Raw genomic sequence first — 21,668 nt, 5'->3', positions numbered from 1 at the left:
CCACTTTGACTTTCATCAAGAGGCTAGATAGGCCACACTAAATTAAGGATTGATCTGGGTTCAAAGACTGACAACAGTGATGCCTTCGTGTTGCTCACAGTATAGCCTAGCAAATGCACTTGGGGCCTGAATTAGCCAGATACTCCTTTCTTTGTTATCACCCCCCAAGTTCTTGAATAAATGAAACCTGATTTTCCTTTTCATTTGACAAAGATTTTTCAACTCAGGGAGGCCTGGCGTGCTGTGATTCATGGGGTCGCAAAGAGTCAGACACGGCTGAGCGACTGAACCGAACTATCTCAGTCAGAAATAGAAGCCTGCAAAGGAAATTGAGAAGGGAAAAGCAGGGAGGGTGTGGCATCCCAACACCTAAGGAGACTCAAGGAGAGTTGCTGCTGCTGCTGCTGCTAAGTCGCTTCAGTCGTTTCCGGCTCTGTGCGACCCCATAGACGGCAGCCCACCAGGCTCCCCCATCTCTGGGATTTTCCAGGCAAGAACACTGGAGTGGGTTGCCATTTCCTTCTCCAATGCATGAAAGTGAAAAGTGAAAGTGAAGTCGCTCAGTCGTGTCCGACTCTTAGCGACCCCATTGACTGTAGCCCACCAGGCTCCTTGGTCTGTGGGATTTTCCAGGCAACAGTACTGGAGTGGGGGTGCCACTGCCTTCTCCCAAGGAGAGCTATCAACTGTTAATTGTTAAGTGAGGGCTGAAAAATGGATTTTGCAAGATAGTACTCACTGGTGATGTTGAGAAGAGCCATTTCACTGGAGTGGTGAGACCAAAACCTAAAGTGGGGGAAAAAAAGAATAAGAAAATTAAGATAATGAGTATAGGCTTTTTTCCCAGGAATTTTTTTTATCAAGGGATGCAAATAATGAGGTGGTAAGCTGACTGAGGTCGACTTGTTCTTTGTTTAGTGGCTCAGTTGTGTCTGACTCTTTGCGACCCCGTGAACTGTAGCCCACCAGACTCCTCTGTCCATGAGCTTTCTCAGGCAAGAATACTGGAGTGGATTGTCATCTCATTCTCCAGGGGAATCCTCCCAACCCAGGAATTGAACCCAGGTCTCCTGCTTGGCAGACAGATTATTTACCACTGAAGCACCAGGGAAGCCCAATGAGGTCAAGGAAGGTTAGTAGTATTTTTAAGATGGAAGTCATTACAGCATGTTTATTTGTTGATAGGGAAGATCCAACAGAGGGGGAAAAGAGACTGATGAAGAAGAGAAAGCACGTATGGCCAAGTCCTCAAATAAGCAAGAAAATGGGCTCAAAAGCATAACTTGATCTGTATTACAGCTGCTAATGGATTCAGAAGTGCTCACTAAATGTTGGCTATTATTATTTCTGATTGCTTAAAATTTTGAATAATGAATAGGCATCAGGTTTACAAACTATAAAATAATTGTTTAAAGACACACGCAAGAGCTTGGACTTTAGTAGACTTGTTGTTCAGTCGCCCAGTCATATGTCTGTTTGGGACCCCAAGGACTGCAGACCACCAGGCCCCCCCTGTTCCTCACCACTTCCTGCAGTTTTTCCCAAGTTCAGGCCCATTGCATCGGTAATGCCATCCAGCCATCTCATCCTCCGGCCTTTTATCTTTCCTAGCATCAGGGACTTGTCCAAAGAGTCGGCTGTTCACCTCAGGTGACCAAAAAATACTGGAGCTTCAGCTTCAGTAACTGTCCTTCCAATGAGTATTCAAGGTTGATTTCCCTTAAGATTGACTAGCTTGATCTCCCTGTTGCCCAAGGGACTCTCAGGAGTCTTCTCCAGCACCACAGCAGGCTACATTAATTCAAATTCTAGTTCTACCACTTGTCTAAGGTATGGTTCTTCTTAGGACTCTGTTTTCCTCTGTAGAACCTCATAGGGCTTCCCAGGTGGCGCTAGAGGGAAAGAACCCGGCTGCCAATGCATGAGACAGAAGAGAGGTTACATCCCTGGGTCAGGAAGATCCCTTGGAGGAGGGCACTGGCAACCCAGTCCAGTATTCTTGCCTGGAGCATCCCATGGACAGAGGAGCCTGATGTGCTACACAGTTCATAGAGTCGCAGAGTCTTACACGACTGAGTCGACTTGGCACGCACCCACCTCATAAGGCTGTTGGTGGGCTTAAGTGTGATAATCTGTGTAAAATTAACTGCACTCCGTCTTATAAACGTAACTGTGATTCTGTATATGGTGCTTTTAGGCAGTGTTACACTGACTGAAATTTCTGGAACCTTAAATTTCCTGGTACAACAGGGCAGAGCCTTCAGAATGAACACCGGCCAAGGCGCCGTTAAGCCAGCACACGAGGGAATTCCCGCCTCGCCTTCGAGTGACACTATCCCTCCAGAAAGCACTGTCTTTAGGGAAAACGAAGACCAAAAAAACGCATAAACATCCAAAAAAACCAACCCTGAGTAAGGCTGACGAGACGCCGAGTTACGTTTGAACCTGCGCCACATGGCGTTCCTTCCCCTTTTTTCCCTTTACGCGCGATAGGGCGGAAAGTATCGCGTGACGTAAGTTCTCGCGGGAATTGCATTCAAAAAGCCCTGGCGCTTACGCGAGTGCTTGGTGAGTGAGTGGGTCGGTAGTTGAGCGCTGCAGCCGTGGAGTTAACGTCGGGACTCTGAGCGCGGAGAGCTGCAGCAGCAGGGGAGACAGGTAGGGGCCCGGGGGGAGGTGCGTATGAAGGGGGAAGCGCGGGGGCGGCGCAGAGAAGGGCTGGGGAGAGGAGGGCGGGGCCTGGGAATACCTGGGGCCTGGGTCTCCGCCCAGGCTGTTAGCCGGAGCAGCTTCTTCGGCGGAACTCGGCTCTTACAGACCAGGTTCCGAGCCGGCCCTAATATTCCGCTGGGCCGCTTCGACTCCCCCCGGAATTCTGCGTCAATACGGAAAGTCGGGTCCGTTGCCTGGGTCCGGGGGATAACGAACACTGGATCTGCGTTGGCTGTATGACACAAGTGGCAGTCCGATTCGGGAGAGGCTACAAATGTAAAATACACACTGGATTTTAAAGACTACACTCTCGTTGATAATATGACCACTACATGTTGAAATGATAATCTTTTGGATATATTGCGTTAAATAACGCATTGTTAAAGTGAATTTCACCAGTATTTACTTTTTAAAATAAATGTGGCACCTGGAAAATTGAAAATCAGCACGTCTTGTTAGCACTGTATTTCTACTGGACAGCGCTGCTCAGACAGTTTCGTGTAGGATTCCGCTCTAGCTGCTTTTTACCCATTGCTGGTTTAATCTTAAACAAAAACCCTGTTGTAACTGACTTTGTTTTATGGATGACTAAACAAGACATTGGAGAAATTGTTCAAGTTGTGCTGCCAGTCAGTACTGACGGTGGGGTGACAACTCAAGCAGCCTCAGATCCCCTGAGCTCCCTGTCTGCTACATGCTTTTTTCTGTTCAGAGGAGCAGAACAGAAAAGTGGTTAGGAGCGCCAGGCTATGGAACCAAATCTTGTTCCTGTCTCACTTAGCCACGGAGTTATCAGTGTTATCACCTGTTGTCAGGTTCTCACCTGATAACCCTGCGCAAGCTACTTAACCTTTCTGTGCCTGTGTTACTTAACCTTTCAGTTTGCAGCTATGTAAAAGCGGGGTTTGTTGTTCAGTCGCCAAGTACTGTCTGACTCTGAGACCCCATGGACTGACTGCAGGCTGGCACACTGCAGTCCATGGTTTGGGGGGTGGGGTACCCTTTTATCTCATAGGGTTATTGAAAGGATTCAATAAAATAATGTTTCAATTCAGTTCAGTCACTCAGTCAGTCGGACTCTTTGCAACCCCATGGACTGCAGCACACCAGGCCTCCCTGTCCATTGCCAGCTCCCGGAGTTTACTCAAACTCATGTCCGTTGAGTCAGTGATGCCATCCAACAATCTCATCTCTGTCATCCCCTTCTCCCGCCTTCAATCTTTCTCAGCATCAGGGTCTTTTCAAATGAGTCAGTTCTTCACATCAAGTGGTCAAAGTATTGGAGTTTCAGCCTCAGCAAACAGTCCTTCCAATGAATATTCAGGACTGATTTCCTTTAGGATGGTCTGGTTGGACCTTCTTGCAGCCCAAGAGACTCTCAAGGGTCTTCTCCAACACCACAATTCAAATGCATCAATTCTTCAGCGCTCAGCTTTCTTTATAGTCCAACTCTCACATCCATACATGACTACTGGAAAACCATAGCTTTGACTAGATGGACCTTTGTTGGCAAAGTAATGTCTCTGCTTTTTAATATGCTGTCTAGGTTGGTCATAACTTTTCTTCCAAGGAGCAAGCATCTTTTAATTTCATGGCTGCAGTCACCATCTGCACTGATTTTGGAGCCCAAAAAAATAAAGTCTGTCACTGTTTCCACTGTTTCCTAATCTATTTGCCATGAAGTGATGGAACCAAATGCCATGATCTTAGTTTTCTGAATGTTGAGTTTTAAGCCAGTGTTTTCACTCTCCTCCTTCCTTTTTATCAAGAGGATCTTTAGTTCTTTGCTTTCTGCCATAAATATGGTGTCATCTGCTTATCTGAGGTTATTGATATTTCTCCCAGCAATCTTGATTCCAGCTTTTGCTTCATCCAGCCCAGCATTTCTCATGATGTACTCTGCATATAAGTTAAATAAGCAGGGTGACAATATACAGCCTTGACGTACTCCTTTCCCTATTTGGAACCAGTCTGTTTTTCCATGTCCGGTTCTAACAGTCGCTTCCTGACCTGCATACAGATTTCTGAAGAGGCAGGTCGGTGGTCTGGTATTCCCATCTCTTGAAGAATTTTCCAGAGTTTGCAGTAATAGTGTTTGCAAAGCATCAAGTGCGATATCTGGTACATATTAGTTATAGTTTTTATTCAACCCTGGCTACCTTTCTCTGCAGATTGATAGGTTACGCCTATTGAAAAATCAATTCCTCAGGGAAATCTTTCTTGTCCTTATTCCCTCTGACCCTGCCCACACGCCATCACCCAGATTAAAACTGCTGCCCTGAGTTATAAGCTCAGATAGCGCCATACACCTCTCCCTCTTGCACTTACCACACTTGTAACTTTACATTATCAGTTTTGATTTAACATCTCTCCAGTAATAGACTGTCAGACTCAATAAGGCAGGCATATTGTCTGGTTTGAGGATCACATTGTGTCCTCAGCAACAGCACAGTATACCCATAATATAATATGTATATTATGTACACATAAATATAATGTGTATGTTAGATACACATAATAGGAATTCCAGCAAAACTTTAGAGTGAATGAGAGCTAATTTTGTGGCTGCCTTGGACATTGATGGCTGATCAGTCCCATGTTTTCTTTGGTAAATATTGATGACAATAGTACTTAGCTCAGGTCCATTAAGATAATTAAATGTGATAGTGCATTTGAAGCACTTCTGCCTGGCAAATGGTAAATCCTTAGCAAATATAAATTATTATTAACAGCTCAACAGTTAATGGCTGGCTCCATCATGTACGGGCTCTGGAGAAGTCTTGCATTTTAGAGCAGTGATAGCCATCCTGGATAACGTAAGGATTCTTTTTTTTTTACCCCCTCTTCTAAAACCCTATATTTCCTCCTCCATCTTCATTCTCAAAGACCTTCCTTCCTAATTTACTGATAAACTGAAACAGAAGGGCACTCACGCAGACTCTGAACACTGCATCTACCTAATTATCAGTGTCTGTACCCATATACTTGGCATGTGCCTGTCCAGAAATCAGACCCTGCTGTTCATTACTCCAGCAGTTCTCCATGTCTTCTATAGCGTTAGTTTTCCTTTGCTTGATCTCTGCTTTGTCATACAAGCTTGCTGTTGCTTTTTCTTAAAGAGTTTTTCATCTTAAAAAACAAAAGACCCTACTGCATCTCCAGCTACTGGCCCGTTTATCTGCTCTTTGCAGCAACATTGTGCTTGCTATCTACTGTTCTACCATTTTCTCCAATTAATTCCAGTCAGGCTTTTGCCCCAGTCTCCCCATCAAAACTGTTCTTGGGGTCATCTTCTAGTTGACCTCCGTGAATTTAAATCCAGTGGCCGGTTCTCAATGTTCACCTTATTTGATTTAGCATTTGGTGCAGTTTATCATCTACCTCCTTAATGCATGTTTGTTTATTGAGTTCTAAGACAGCACATGCTCTTCCTTTCCTCCTAGCTCACTGATCATGCTTGAGTATCCTTTGCTGTCTTCTTTCCCACCTCATAACAGGGCTCCATCCTTTGTCCTCTTCTCTTTAATTATACTCATACTTTGATGAACACAGAACTCAAAAATTTATGCTGATAATTCCCAAATTTATACCTCCAGCTTATACCCTTCTCTTACAGCTGTTACTTACTTGACATATCTCATGTTTTAAAACTTAAACCTCTCATGTTCTTTCCAAAACATCTCTACCCACAGTTTTTGATGTGTCAGTTATTGGCAAATCTATTCTACTAGTTGCTCAGCCAGAAGCTTTGGAGGCCTTTTAAAATTCTGTTTCACACATCCCACGTACCATTTGTCAGAAAATCATGTTGGCTCTGCCTTTAGAATATATGTTAAATCTCATCACCTTCTGTGGCAACCACTCTGGTATGAGTGGTCATCCCACCTGATCTTTCTGCTTTCAACTTGCTTCCCTCCCAAGTATTCAGCGTGTCAGCCAAAATGATCCTTGTAAACATAGCCTATCTCTACTCTGGACTTTGCAGTGACTTCCCATTTCACCCAGAGTAAAAGCCAAAGTTTTTGTTTACAGTGGCCTGGAGAGTCGGACACGACTGAGCGACTGACCTGAACCTGATCTCCATATTCTCCTCTGTTATCTCCTCTGACCTTTCTATCTTGTTCACTCTTTGGACTTCTTGCACTGTATTGCTACCCCTCTACCTGGAACGTGCTTTCCCTAATGGCTAATTAATGACTAATTCTCTGATTCTCTGCAAGGCTTTGTTCAGAAGTCACCTGAGGGGCTCCCCATTCAACACATTTTTAATTTCTTCCCAGTTAGAATACAGCCACTTCTTCCAAGCTCACTTATCCTGTTTTATTTTTTTTTCCATTTTTTACTTTTTAGTGCATTTAGTTATTATATTATTATTGCTTGTCTTCTCCTACTGGAGGGTAAGTTTTATGAATGAAGAGCCTTTTAGGGGTCCATTTGACCGCTGCTTGATGTATCTGAAGTGCCCAGAATGGAGCTTGGCGCATAGGCATTCAAGAAATATTTGTTAAATGAATGACTCCATTGACTGGAGACATGGGCGAATACCTTAAAAACGACTTGTTGCTCTTTGAATTCAAAGCTGAGTTTAAGTCTAGCCTAGGAGCCTGGAACCAGTTAGGGAAGGATGATGAGTGAGGTTGTGCTCTATATTAAATGTTTAAGTCTTTGCTTGAAAATCTAGAATGAGGTTGTTCTTTAATTACTCTAAACATGGTGTCTGTTTTGCATGTGTTCTTACGAATAACTAGCAAAATGCTAGTGAGTCTGTTTTCATTAAAGTACATTTGATTTAATGTGTTCAGGAAGTTAACACTGTTGTGAAAACTTGTGGACATGGTAATCCTTACCTTATCAATCTTATTCAAAGGTGCCTTTTTATATTTAAGTAGAAGTTATACTACTATAAAGTTTCTTGATTTCTTCAAGTTCTCTTAACTTGGTTACCTATATAGTGATATAATTATGAGATCAGCCTACCTAAGCATTTAAGGAAGCTTAGCACACAACAACTGAATAGTTTCCTAATACTGCATTCCTTAGAAGCAAAATTAAATTGTATTCATCTTTTTTTTTTCTTTTTGCTCTATTTGATTTGTTCTCAAATTGCGTAACAAAATAGTCCTTACTCTTATAACAGGAATGAAAATTTGACCATTTAAAAGTCAAAGAGAAAATCTTTAATACTGTGTTTTCATGTGGCAGTGATATTGAAAGTGTACACACACACACACAACACACTTGTGTCTTTTATTAGTGACATGAAGTTTTTTGTTTAAGTTTGGATACTTTTATTTCTTCTATTTACAGTAGACAGGAAAAAAATCATGGAGGCAGATGTGGTAGCAGATCTTCGATGCAAACTCAGAGAGACTGAAGAAGAGCGGCTGAAAGCTGCCCAGTATGGTTTACAGCTCGTGGAGAGCCAGAATGAGCTGCAGAATCAGCTGGATAAATGCCGTAATGAAATGCTGACCCTGACTGAGGTAGGACGGACGACTCCTCTGTTCACTAGCTTGTGCTTAGCCCCTGAAGATGGCTGTCTTCCAGCACTCATAAATATTATTAATTTAATGTTTTTCTTTTCTGAAAATTTTAGGTCTCATTCCCACCCATCTGCAGGGCAATGAACTAAATGAATCTCTAATTTTTTTTTCTGACTCTGTGTTCTGAGTTTGTTCTTTCTTTACTCCATGTTGAATTTTAGACTTTGGTTTGTCTTGATGCTACACCAAGTCCTTAGTTCTGTCCTAAGTCTAAACTTTTGGATTCAGTTGCTCACTAATGGTCAGCTCAGACAACATAAACAGAATAGTTGATTCCTTGCCCACTAACCAAACATGCTCTTGCAGAATTCTTTACCTTAGTAACTACAAAAACATTTATCCAGTTACTTGAGCCAAAAATCTAGGAGTTTCACTCAGTATCTTTCTGTCCCATATTTCTCATATTTAATCCACTAGTAAGCTCTAAAAACTTGACCTCCAGAACATCTGCTGCTCTAGTTCAGCCCACCATCATCTCTCCCCTGGACTGTTATCATAGCCTCCTGACTAGGTTGCCTGTCTCCCAGATTGCCATTCACACCGTTCACTCTTTACACACCACCCAGGTGGTCATTGAGGAGCATATAGAAGATCATGGCACAGCTCTGCTGAGAGCACGGAGCAGCTTCCCGTTTTATTTACAACAAAAACTGAATTCCCTACCTGGGTTTGTAGATCTCCATGTAATCTAACCTCTTTCAACCTTTGACCTTATCTTATGAATTACCTTCCCTTGTTCTTAGCTTTACTAGTCCTGCCTTATGGGCTCCACAGGAGCTGTTGCCTCCATCTGAGTTCTTTGTCCCCCACCCTCTTGAGAGACATGACATGAGAGAGGGGAATTTTGTGTCTCCTAATCACGGCTGCATCCCTAATATCTAACATGCTTTTATTAAAAGAATGAATAAATCAGTTTTACTTAGAAAATGCTCAGTAATGTATTTAAACTTTGATCTCCAAATTTAAACAAAGCAGTTAAAAAAACTAATGATCACCCTTATTGTTAATTTTTTCCTTTTAAATCTAATTTTATCTTATCTTTTTAAAGCTTGTTGAAGAGGTTTGAACTAATGATCTTTTCTTCATTTTTACTTAGAGCTATAAGTAGAGAATATTGTTACCAAACCAAATAATTCTTACTAGGAAAACTTAAGTGCTATTAATTTTTTTTTTTCTTCCTAGCAGAGACTAGTTGACTTGACAGCCATAGATCATTTTTTTACTTCTTTGGCAGGACATAGAAGCATGTATCCCCAGCATGAACTTTAATTTAGTCTCAAATCACCTCTCAGGGTTTTTTTTACATTAATACTAGCTATAGTTATTCCAGATTTAACATGTGGTTGTTCCTTAGAAAGCAGCAATTGTGTGAAACAGGAATGATTTAGTCAAAGATGAAAACTGCTTAAGTGTGATGGCTTTAAGTTATTTTTATATAACTGAATTATAATTGAATCTGTTTTCAGAGCTATGAACAAGAAAAATACACTCTTCAGAGAGAAGTTGAGCTCAAGAGTCGAATGTTAGAAAGTTTGAGCTCTGAATGTGAAGCTATTAAACAACAACAGAAAATGCATCTGGAGAAATTAGAAGAAACACTGAGCAGAAGCCACGGGCAGGAAGTGAATGAACTGAAAAATAAGGTTTGGGTGTCTGTGTATTTTGGAACAGAAGTATTTCATGCTCATGCAACCATTTGTAAACTTTAGATGATGAAAGATTTTCTTACTACCATCTATGCAGAATAGCTGAGGTGAGGGGTTCCACATCTTAATGTGAGGAGTGGGAACATTGAGAAACAGTAGCTTACCTTGGTGGTTTGTTTAAATAACATTTTAGTAGTTAAATTGAATTCTTTAATTTTAGCAACTGAGTATTTGTTAAGGAGTTTTAGCTCTGATCATGGCCTCCTTTAAGAGTGCTTAGGATCCTGGTCTCTTTTCAGAAAGACTAGTTTCCTTGCCTTCACTGCAATTTGTGGTACACTTTATAATTCCTCAAAGAAACCAGTGCTGCTGCTGCTGCTAAGTCGCTTCAGTCGTGTCCGACTCTTAGCGACCCCATGGACTGTAGCCCACCAGGCTCCTTCGTCCATGGGATTTTCCAGGCAAGAGTACTGGAGTGGGGTGTCATTGCATTCTCCACAGAAACCAATAGTTGTTGGTAAATTAATGTACATTAGAGTTGTATATTTTACAACTATAAAATGTATATTTTACAGTTTGTTTATTGAAGATAAACTAATATATATGATCCAGTTCATACACAACTCCTTAAGGGAAGTACCATTATTGTCTCCATATAACACGAGAAAACCAGTGTTTAAACAGTTTGAGTAAAGTTGGACAAGATTATAGAGCTAGAGACCATCAGTCAAAATTTGGTTCTCTTATTGCAGAGCCTGCTTCATCGTGTTTCATGTAGCATCTCCTAAGATTTTTATATATCTGTACCACCTATGCTGTTAGTTAGTTCTCATTAAATTGACTCTTTTAAATGTTCTCTAATTTTAAGTAACAATATCAATGAAATACATTGTTTGAGCTTGTTATCTTTTTTCCTAATATGCAATAAAATATAACTATGAAAATATGCTTTCATGCAATACTTAGAATCATTTTGCTTACCACTCTGACAAATAATAATCCAGCTTATCTGAAACTACGCAGGTTGAGACACCAATAACTGATATGGATGCTTTTTTTCTTCCTCATGGATATTTTCAGTTTAGCAATAACTTTCAGTACCTAAACAAAAAGAGTAATGTAGGAAATATTGAGTCTGAAGTAAGGCCAGTTATAGAGATGGCTTTTTGGTAAAGACGAAATCATTCAAAAAAATATTTTCAGTCTTACTTATGTTCTCAGATTACTTGTACCAATAATTTGGAGTTTTACTAGCCATCTTTCTTTCACTTATTTCTCACATTTAGTCCCTCAACAAGCTCTTAAGAACTTGAGCTACAGAATATCTGTCTCCGCTACTCTGTAGTCAGCTCACCATCGTCTCTCCACTACCGTCCATGCAGCCTGTTTCCTTTATTGCTGTCATGCCATTCATTTTTCACACGGCAGCAACATGGCCAGGAGTCCAGACCTACTCTGATTATGTGTAAGGATTATTTGTGTGCTTATAAAACAAGGCATGTCACTGCCTGTTAAAAGATGCGTAGCTTTGGCCAAAGAGGAAACCCCAGTCATCTCATCATACAATAAGTTTGGGTCATTCAGTGATGTTTTTCAGAAGGATATACACATTTCAACATACATCAATCAGCTGAAATTTTTATTTCACATGATAAAATTGAAAGGGGAAAAGAAATCAAAATAGAAGTCTCTTTATTTTTTAAATAGTAAACAAATATCCGGGTATATTCTAGGTATGTTGAGACCCTGTTCAATATAATTCAGTGTAGATGATAGTGGTAACCCTGGACATCAATAAAAGACTTTTATTAACAACAAACCATTTAGTGAATGTTAGGTGTGGTGCTGAATGTTTTACCCGCCCAGTCTCGGTTGAGAGCCGCACAGTAACGCAGGTAGAATCTCTTACAGCCTTAGATTTGAGGCATGTGAGACCGCTTAAACCTCACCCTGACCCTAAAGCTTCATCCTCCTGCTGTAAGGAGGATGTGACGCACACAGGCATCCTCTGAGATACTGCAGGGCAAGTTCCAGACCACTGCAGTAAAGTGAGTGACATGAATTTTTTAGTTTCCAAAGTGGCCTTTTAAAGTCATCTTTTTTTTTTTCATCTTTGTTGATGGCTGCTGACTGATCAGGGCAGTGGTTGCTGAAGGTTGGATTGGCTGTGGCAATTTCTTAAAATAAGTCAACGATATCAATTGACTCTTCCTTTCATGATCAGTTTCTCTGTAGCACCAAAGCTGTTTGATAGCATTTATCCACAGAACTTATTTCAAAATTGGACCCAATTGTCTCAAACTCTGCTGCTGCTGCTCAGATGCTCAGTACTGTCTAACCTTTATGCCTTAGACCCCATGGACTATAGCCTGCAAGGCTCCTCTGTCCATGGAATTTCCCAGGCAATAATACTGGAGTTGGTTGCCATTTCCTCCTCCAGGGGACCTTCCCAATTCAGGGATCAAACCCACCCACATCTCTTACCTCGCATTGGCAGGTGGATTCTTTACCACTAGTGCCACCTGGGAAGCCCAGTCTCAAACTCTGTCACTACTTTGTCAACTAAGTTTATGTCCTATTCTAAATCCTTTGTTGTCATTTCAGCAGTCTTCACAGCATCTTCACCAAGGGCAGATTCCATCTCAGAACCACTCTCTTTGCTCATCCATAAGAAGCAACTCCTCATCTATTAACATTTTATCATGAAATTGCAGCAGTTAGTAGTAAGAATTAATAGTCAAAAGTTACTCCTTGATCCTATAGGCTGCAGAGTGGATCTTGTGTTACCAGGCACAAAAACAACCTGAATCTCCTACGTCTCACTTTGGTGACCAGGTACATTTTCAGTGAGCAGCAATATTTTGAAAGGAATCTTTTTCTGAGCAGTAGGTCTCAATAGTAGACTTCAGATATTCAGTAAACCATGTTGTAAACAGACGTGCTGTCAGCCAGGTATTGTCCCATTTACAGAGCACAAGCAGAGTAGATTAAACCTTTCGTCACTAAGCATAATCATTTCTAGTTTTTGATTTAAAGTGAGAGGTGTGAACACTCAGAGGCCATTGTAGGGTTAGTAATTGGCCTAATTTCATATTGTTGTGTCTTGGAATAGGAAGACCCTAGGAGAAGGAAATGGCAACCCACTCCAGTGTTCTTGCCTGGAGAATCCCAGGGATGCGGGAGCCTGGTGGGCTTCCGCCTGTGGGGTCGCACAGAGTTGGACACGACTGAAGTGACTTAGCAGTAGCAGCAGCAGGATTTGTCAGTTCAATTCACCCTCTTACAGGAGTGTGGTTTGTGATGTCCCAAAGCATTTACAACAGTAACATCAAATATCACTGATCATAGATCATTATAACAAATAATGAAAAAAGTTTAAAAGATTGTGAGAATTACCAAAATATGGCACAGAAACAAGAAGTGAGCAAATGCTATTGGAAAAACTTGCTTGGTAGACTTGCTTGGCTCAGTATTGCCACAAACTTTCCATGTGTGAAAAAAAGGTAGTGTCTGGGAGGTACAATTAAGCAAAACGCAGTAAGACAGGTATGCCTGTATTGGTTTTCCAAGACTGAAGCAATGTGACGTTTTGGGGAAAGGGGTGAAATAATTTTGCTCAGCTTGATTGCCTTCCAGAATAGTTGTCCTGCAGGCACCAGAACAGTTTGTGCTGCAATTGTATGTTCTGATGACCTTTACTACTTTTTACTATATACGATTGTGAATTTTCTTTTTTTAGTTAGAAACACTGAAAGCTGAGTTAGATGAAGCTCGGCTAAGTGAAAAGCAGCTGAAGCACAAAGTGGATCATCAGGAGGAACTCCTTTCTAGTAAATCAAAGGAAAGGCAAATGTCTGAACGTGTGCATGAAAATGTGTCTTCAGAGATACTGACTCTTCAAGTTGAGCTGACCGAAATGGAAAATGTAAAGGTAATCTTTATGGCATGTGTATTATGGAGTTTTCTCCTTTTTCTGGCTGTATATTTTTCATGTTTTTGTAATAATCCTTATGAGCTACTTTTAAGACTGAAATATTTTTTGGCCTAAATTTGATCTAATTAAAAAATAAGTTTTTAAATGGATTCCTTCAAATAAAGTAAAGCTTTAGGTTACATGATTTTGTAAGGCAGACTTTACTTTTAGATTAATGGAACCTCTGGAAGAATTTAGACATTTATTCTGATTCTAGTTTGTGTCATAAAAGCCCAATATAAATGTTGGTCCGGCGGAAGTTGATTTGTTGTTCAGCTGCTCAGTCGTGTCTGACTGTTGCAACCCCATGAACTGCAGCACCCTATTGTTTTGCCGAACGTTTTCACTTTCATCTCAGGGTCAAAGGATTTGTTAACAAACTAAGTCACTTGTTCTATGCGAATAATACAAATATTTATTAGAGAGTTACCTAGCTTACTTTCAATATACTAACATTAAAAGAAAAGAGAAATAGAACAGAGGATACGTCACCAAATTGGGTTTTTACCAATATCCAGACTCAAACAGTGCTGGGAAGTCCCGTGTCACAGCACATCTGGAGTCCCAATTGTCCCAAGGCCCTAGGCAGCATGTCCACTCCTTGGGTTAGACTTCAAAAAATTGAAGTTCAGGATTCCAGCTTATAATCCCAGGATGGAAACTGGTATAACCATCAGTCTGTGACCAAACTGCAAGCCTGGTTTCATGTTAATGCTGTTTGTTTTGCCTTGTAAAACTTGGAATGTTGTTATGCCCGGTGCTTGGTTGGCCAGGGCCCCTCCAAGGTCTCAGTGATCTCAGAATTCTTCCCCATCTTATCTGTGGTGCTGCAAACCTTGGGCTCACAGCAGGCAGTCACTCACAGTCAGGGCAGTGTCCAGGCAGGCTAGAAGCAAGGTCAGAGGCCTGCTCTGCTCTGTCTCTGAAGCCTAAACAAGACCATTTAATTTTCCTAACACCTGTCCTTCACTCTCTCCCAAAGTTTTCTCAAACCCAGCCATCTCATTCTCTGTCACTCCCTCTCCTCCTGCCCTCAATCTTTCCCAGCATCAGGGTCTTTTCCAGTGAGTCGGGCCTTTGTGTCAGGTGTACAAAGTATTGGAGCTTCAGCTTCAGTTCTTCCAATGCTCTCCTTTAGGATGGACTGGTTTGATTTTCTTGCTGTCCATGGGACTCTCAAGAGTATCCTCCAACACCACAGTTCAAATGAATCAATTTTTTGGCAGTCAGCCTTCTTTATGGTCCAACTCTCATATCTGTACATGACTCCTGGAAAAATCATAGCTTCGATTATACCTTTGTTGGCAAAGTAATGTCTCTGCTTTTTAATATACTGTCTCGGTTTGTCATAGCTTTCCTTCCAAGGGGCAAGCATCTTTTTAATTTCATGGCTGCAGTCACCATCTGCAGTGATTTTGCAGCCCAAGAAAATAAAATCTGCCACTGTTTCCACATTTTCCTCATCTATTTGCTGTGAAGTGATGGGACCAGATCCCATGATCTTTATTTTTTTGAATGTTGAGTTTTAAGCCAACTTTTTCACTCTCCTTTTTCACCTTCATCGGGGGGCTTTTCAGTTCCTCTTCACTTTCTGCCATTAGAGTGGTATTTTTTCTGGCAGTCTTGATTCCAGCTTGTGATTCATTCAGCCTGGCATTTCAAATGGTGTACTCTGCAAATAAGTTAAAAAAGCAGTATGACAATATACAGCCTTGACTTACTAATTTTGAAATTTTAAACCCATCTGTTGCTCCACGTCCAGTTCTAAAATTGCTGCTTCTTGACATGCATACAGGTTTCTCAGGAATCAGGTAAGGTGGTCTGGTACCCCTTTCCAGAATTTGCTGTGATCCATACAGTGGAAGTTGATATATGAGTATAATTTTTTTCATTGTAGGCTAAAATTAAAAATGAAAGTTTTAAATTCATAGAAAAGAAACAATCTCTAGAGTCTTTTTTGATCACGTTTTTAAAAAGTTAGTAATTAAAAATTTTTTTTTTTTTTAGTTTTTAACATTTATTTTTTATTGAAGGAAACTTGCTTTACAGAATTTTGCTGTTTTCTTTATTATGCACTTTAATAATCTTTGACTAGTTATTTTAGTTTTGAGTGCTGACCTCTGCTGATAGATAAACTGACAGCTGCTAACTGAAGGATTATTCAAGAGTTTCCTCTTTTTCAATTCCTATTTAATAGACCACCCTCCAAGAAGAAGTGAATGAACTACAGTACAGACAAGAACAACTTGAACTTCTCAATGCTAATTTAATGCGCCAGGTAGACCGGCTTAAGGGAGAAAAAGAAGAGCGAGAGAAAGAAGCGGTTTCTTACTATGATGCCTTAGAGGTATCACGATTATAGTAATACCATCTTTTCCAATTTATATAAGTTGTTTTCTTGCTGATCTTATCTCGAGTAGCTGAATTGTTTTCTCTCTTGAATTTAGAAAGCGCGTGTAGCGAATCAGGACCTTCAGGTGCAGCTAGACCAGGCCCTCCAGCAAGCCTTGGACCCTCACAGTAAAGGCAACTCCTTGTTTGCAGAGGTACATACAGATATTCCATTGATTACATTGGCATTTCACTTAATAAAAGCATAATTAAACATGTTATTTTCTAGGTGGAGGATCGAAGGGCAGCAATGGAACGTCAGCTTATCAGCATGAAAGTCAAGTATCAGTCACTAAAGAAGCAAAATGCATTTAACAGAGAACAGATGCAAAGAATGAAGGTAAGAATTAGTGTAAGATTAATTAAACCTTATTTTGTACCAGTATGACTTGTTCAAGTAATACAGTCACATGATTATTTCCAGAACTGCATGACCTTAGAAAAAATTTTTTAATTGAATGAGAGATGCCTTTTATATTTTATTTAAAAACATTTAATTCTGTGTAGATTTTAGTGGTATATGTAGCATCCATGGATTGATTGGGTTTTTAATTACTACTCACTAGCCTTGAGTTTTTAATTCTTGCTCAGTAGCCTTTCCATTAGCTCTTTCTTTGTAATGGGAAAAATCAAGTATTAAAAAATTTTTCTGTCCTACTGTTGGCCTGGTTTCTTTCTGAAGGTAGCCCTGAAATGCCTACTTCAACTAAAAGTAGCTCTCTCACCATTCTTCAGTTCTCCCACAAGGGCTGTTTATAGACTGAAGTTTGAATTTCCTTTCCTGCAGTTTCTCAAGTCAAGCATGTAAGCCCTTTTAATTTTAAGGTTTGTTGGGCATCATTTTTGTCGAATAGCTGGTAACAGAAAAGCATGTGGAAATTAGATTCTAGTATTGTGCCAGCCCTTAGACATCCTGATCTGTTGTGCCTAACTCTCCTGAAGTGATTATGCTTAATAGAAGTCTGTAAGGTTTCCTCCTCTTCTAAGGATGATGAGATTTACCGAAGAAATAGGAAAGATCAGTGATTAAACTTTGGCATCAGATGAACTTGGGCTCGAATTCTAGTCTCAGTTGTTGGCTGTGTGACTTTGGACAAGTATGTTTACTTTTCAGAGCATCAGTCACCTCATTTGTAAAATAGAAATGATAGAACTCGCCTCTTAAGAGTTGTCCTGAAGTTAAATGAAGGCACAGCAACATGCTTACGTGTTTGGCAAATAGGAAAGTGCTGACTTAATAGACAACAATTGTGTCTTTTATTTCTGAGGACTTCAGTTGTGCTGTCTGGTTTACCTCGGCTCTCCCCTATCGGGGAATTATTTCTTTGTAAATTTTATCGTATTTGCTCTGTTTTCTTTTTGTAACTGTTGGGCTATTGTTATTAAATTAATCTCTCACTGTTCTGCTACCCCAAACTATCTTTAGACACAGGTAGCATTCTGAATTTTGGGGGGATTGATGTGTCTAGCTTCCAGTATGAAAGTGAAAAAGTTAAAGTGAAGTCGCTCAGTTGTGACTAACTCTTTGCGACCCCATGGACTGTAGCCTACCTCGCTCCTGTCCATGGGATTTTCCAGGCGCGAGTACTGTAGTGGGTTGCCATATCCTTCTCCAGGGGATCTTCCTGACCCAGGGATGGAAGCTGGGTCTCCTGCATTGTAGGCAGATGCTTAGCATCTGAGCCACCGGGGAAGTCCAGTATGAAGCAGGAGCAAAAAGTGGATCCTTAAAAATGTTAAACGTCGCCTTTGTCTCTAACTTACAACCATAGCTGCAGCTTCATATCGTTGCTGTACTCAAAAATGTATTTTAGCTAATTGACACTTTTTAGAACTGCAGAAATTTCCGAAGGCAGAAAAGAATGCTAGGTTTAGGTTTTAGCTAATTTCCTTCTGATTGCTGTGCAACTCCAAGTTTAGGTGGAGTCATAATTAGGTAGGTTGATTGCTGCTCTTAAAAAAACAACTTTATATGGAAGTTTGCTTCAAGATGCTCAGATTGCCCTTTACCTTTGCTTTCCATCCTTGGCCTTTGTAAAACTCACATTTGTGAATGTGAGTATCTTAATAATTTCCCCCACTGAATACTACTGAACTTCACTAAAATTTTTGAGGCACTGTGCCAGCCCCTTAATGAGAGTGCACATGGTGATAACAGTACAGCATTCCGCTGGGTTCTTTACCGCTTAACTAATGGCTTCTCGACCACAGCCGTGCAGTTCAGCTGTGTTTCACAGAAGTACAGATAATTGTTATGGACTTCAGATACCAACTCATAAGCAGTCGAAATAAGTACGAAAGAGTGATGTCTGTAACTAGGCTATCTGAAATATTTTCAAATTATTAGAGTATTAAACTAGACACAGCTAATTTGTTTAGCTTCTAAAATGAAGCCAAAGTAGTATAGTACAAAATATGAATTGTTTCAAAAATATAGTTATCAGAATCTTCTCCCCCACTCAATTTTATGGGGAGAATTTTTTTTTTCTAGGTACAGATCGCTACATTGCTACAAATGAAAGGGTCTCAAGCCGAATTTGAACAGCAGGAACGGTTGCTTGCCATGTTGGAGCAGAAGAATGGTGAAATTAAACATCTATTAGGTGAAATTAGGAATCTGGAGAAATTCAAGGTATGTGTAAACACCTTTTAAAAAAATAACACCGTATCTTGCTACTTTTAACTTGAATGGGTTTCTTTATTATGTAATTAATCTGTAGTTTCTATTGAGATCTACCAATATTTAATTTTTGCTTCCAGTTTCTTTTTGCTTTTCAGTGGTTTGGACTACTGCTTCTTTTAATAGAGCCCCCATATTTGTTGTTGTTATTGTAAATTTTAACTCATATAATTATACTCAGAGCGTCCATATCTTAGGTATACAACTCAGTGAGTTTTACATACATATACCCCCTTAAATTATTACCCAGCTCATGGTATAGAATACTTCTAGCATTCCAGAAAAGCTCTGCCATGTCCCTTTTGAGTGAGTACTCCCACCTTCTAACTTTGTACCAGCTTTACGTGTACAAATACTCCTGAACTTCCTATAAATGAAACCATTCATTACACACTCTTGTTTCTGTCTACCACTCAACATTGTGTCAATAAGATTTGTTCCTCCTGTCAAGTGTTACAAGTAATTAATTCTTTTTTGGTGCTTTCTTCCTCTATTTTTTGATGAATGCAAAGTAAGGTTTTTGTCACACTGTCCAGTATTATGTGGCAACTGGAATTCATACAAGTCTTTAGTAAACCATTTCAAGATTTTTGAAATTCAAACCCTCAGGAAAGTTGTAAAATTATTACCGCATACCCTTCACCCAGATTCCCCAGTTGTCAGTTTCACCACATTTGCATTTTTATTTTCTCTCTCTCTCCATGTATATACATTTTTATCAGAAACATTTGAGAGTAAGTTGCAAACCAGATACCCGTTTACCCTTAAGTTGTTACTCAGTGTTGAAGTTTATCTTTTACATAACCATAGTACAATGATCAAATCAGGAAACTAACATTGATACATAGTTTTAGCTGAGCTGCCTTTTACATTTTAGGAATTACCACTAATGTCTTTCCTGGAATACAAAAATGACCAAATGCTTTCCTTTCTAGGGTCCAGTCTGTGATCATGTGCTGTATTTAATTGTCAAATCTCTTTAAAGACTCTAAAGGTCCATATAATTAAAGTTAGGAAAGATTGAAGGCAGGAGGGGAAGAGGGTGGCAGTGGATGAGGTGGTTGGATGGCATCACCGATTCAATGGACATGAGTTGGAGCAAACTCAAGGAGATAGTGAAGAACAGGGAAACCTGGCATGCTGCAGTCCATGGGGTTGCAAAGAGTCAGACACGACTGAGCAACTGAACAAAAACAGTCTGGGACAATTCCTCCGGCTTTCTTTATCTTTTATGACCTTGACATTTTTGAGGAGTACAGCCATTTGCTTTGTAGATTCTCTCTCATTTTGGGGTGTGTGATATAATTAGAGTCACTGATTCGGTGGACATGAATTTGAGCAAACTGGGAGATAGTGAAGGACAGGGAAGCCTGGCATGCTGCAGTCCATGGGGTCGCAGAGTCAGACACGACTTAGAGACTGAACAACAACAGTGTATTTTTGATGGGAATACTCCAGGAATAGTAGTATACTTTCTCAGTATGTCACATCAGATGGCACATGATGTCTATTTGTACTGTAACAGCTGATTTTAACCTTAAATATTTCATGGGACATTACTTAGGCCAGGTATATATCTATTTCCCCTTACACTTGAACATCCATTGATGATTCTTGCCTGAAACAGGTCTTACTGTGATGATTGCCAAATGATAATTTCAGTTAGAATAATGAATTAGAAAGAGCTTTTCTCCTCACTTATTTATGTCATAAAGTCTCATAAGTTCTTATTTTATCATATGGACTATAGTCTATAACTTCCTTATTTACTCTGTCCCAGATTTGGCCAGTGGGAGTACTTCCTTACTCTGGCACAACAGAATATTCCTAGCCTCGGAATCAACATTTCTACAAGGAACGTAGGTTCCTTTAAATGAAGAAGGGCACTTCGAAACCAGGATCTGGGCACTGAATGTGCTTATTGCTACTGAAATGTCATCACTTCTGGATTCTTTTAGCAGACGGACCTGGAAGTCCATGTCCATATATTTAGTGTATTTATGTATGTGTTATATGCATGTTTAGGAATGTTTCATGTAAACAGTTTTGTGTATTACACACATATACACATAAACACATAATAAAACCTTGATTTCATACTTAATAACTCCAGTTTGAGTCCAGTGCCACAGGATCATTGCCTACCCCATTTTTTCCAACAGTGAAAAACCTGGCTCTTATTGTCCTCAATATATTTGCTTATTTACTCATTCTTAAAATATCCATAGTTTTGAAATTATTCATTAAAGTTCAGGGTTTGTTTGCAGTTCTTTTTGTTTTTAACTTGAGGGTATATAGTCAAAATACTATGTTCAAAAGTTTTGTTGTTGTTGTTCAGTCACTAAGTCACGTCCCACTCTGCGCCTGCATGGCCTGCAGCACGCCAGGCTTCCCTGTCCTTCACTGTCCCCTGAGTTCACTCAGGCTCTCTGTGCACTGAGTCAGTGACGCCATCTGCCATCTCATCCTCTCTCACCCACTTCTCCTCTTGCCCTCAATCTTTCCCACCATCAGGGTGTTTTCAGATGAGTCAGTTCTTCACCTGAGGTGGCCAAAGTATTAGAGCTTTCGCTTCAGCACCAGTTCTTCCAGTGAATATTCAGGGTTGATTTCCTTTAGGATTGACTGGTTTGATCTCCTTGCTATCCAAGGGACCCTCAACGGTCATCTCGAGCACCAAAATTCGAAAGCATCAATTCCTTGTCATTCAGCCTTCTTTATGG

The 21,668-nt window shown here is 40.3% G+C and overlaps 1 protein-coding gene and 1 long non-coding RNA gene across 4 annotated transcripts in view; one reads left to right on the top strand and one right to left on the bottom strand.

Annotated features, from left to right (window-relative positions):
* Nucleotides 1-2,459, bottom strand: part of LOC148775022 (uncharacterized) — a 79,537-nt gene extending 77,078 nt beyond the window's left edge. The window contains exons 1-2 of the long non-coding RNA XR_016035218.1: nt 2,407-2,459; nt 740-786 (exon numbers count right to left, since the gene is read on the bottom strand). This is a non-coding gene — a long non-coding RNA (uncharacterized LOC148775022). The remainder of the gene's footprint in view (nt 1-739; nt 787-2,406) is intronic.
* A 70-nt stretch (nt 2,460-2,529) lies between these two features.
* Nucleotides 2,530-21,668, top strand: part of SPDL1 (spindle apparatus coiled-coil protein 1) — a 30,745-nt gene continuing 11,606 nt past the window's right edge. For 2 of the 3 annotated variants that reach the window (XM_055421791.2, XM_055421789.2), the window contains exons 1-8: nt 2,530-2,658; nt 8,020-8,195; nt 9,722-9,898; nt 13,641-13,832; nt 16,072-16,221; nt 16,322-16,420; nt 16,495-16,605; nt 18,757-18,897. In XM_055421791.2, coding sequence (XP_055277766.2) covers nt 8,037-8,195; nt 9,722-9,898; nt 13,641-13,832; nt 16,072-16,221; nt 16,322-16,420; nt 16,495-16,605; nt 18,757-18,897 — 1,029 coding nt within the window. In that variant the 5' untranslated portion in view covers nt 2,530-2,658; nt 8,020-8,036. The remainder of the gene's footprint in view (nt 2,659-8,019; nt 8,196-9,721; nt 9,899-13,640; nt 13,833-16,071; nt 16,222-16,321; nt 16,421-16,494; nt 16,606-18,756; nt 18,898-21,668) is intronic. The other variant, XM_055421790.2, reaches the window with a different exon arrangement.

Source organism: Moschus berezovskii, chromosome 18, assembly GCF_049115385.1.
Source record: "Moschus berezovskii isolate FMDL1 chromosome 18, NW_MosBer_1.0, whole genome shotgun sequence".
In the NCBI taxonomy this organism is placed as follows: Eukaryota; Metazoa; Chordata; class Mammalia; order Artiodactyla; family Moschidae; genus Moschus; species Moschus berezovskii.
Note: the sequence above shows the minus strand (reverse complement) of the source record. Positions and strands in the feature narration are given on the sequence as shown.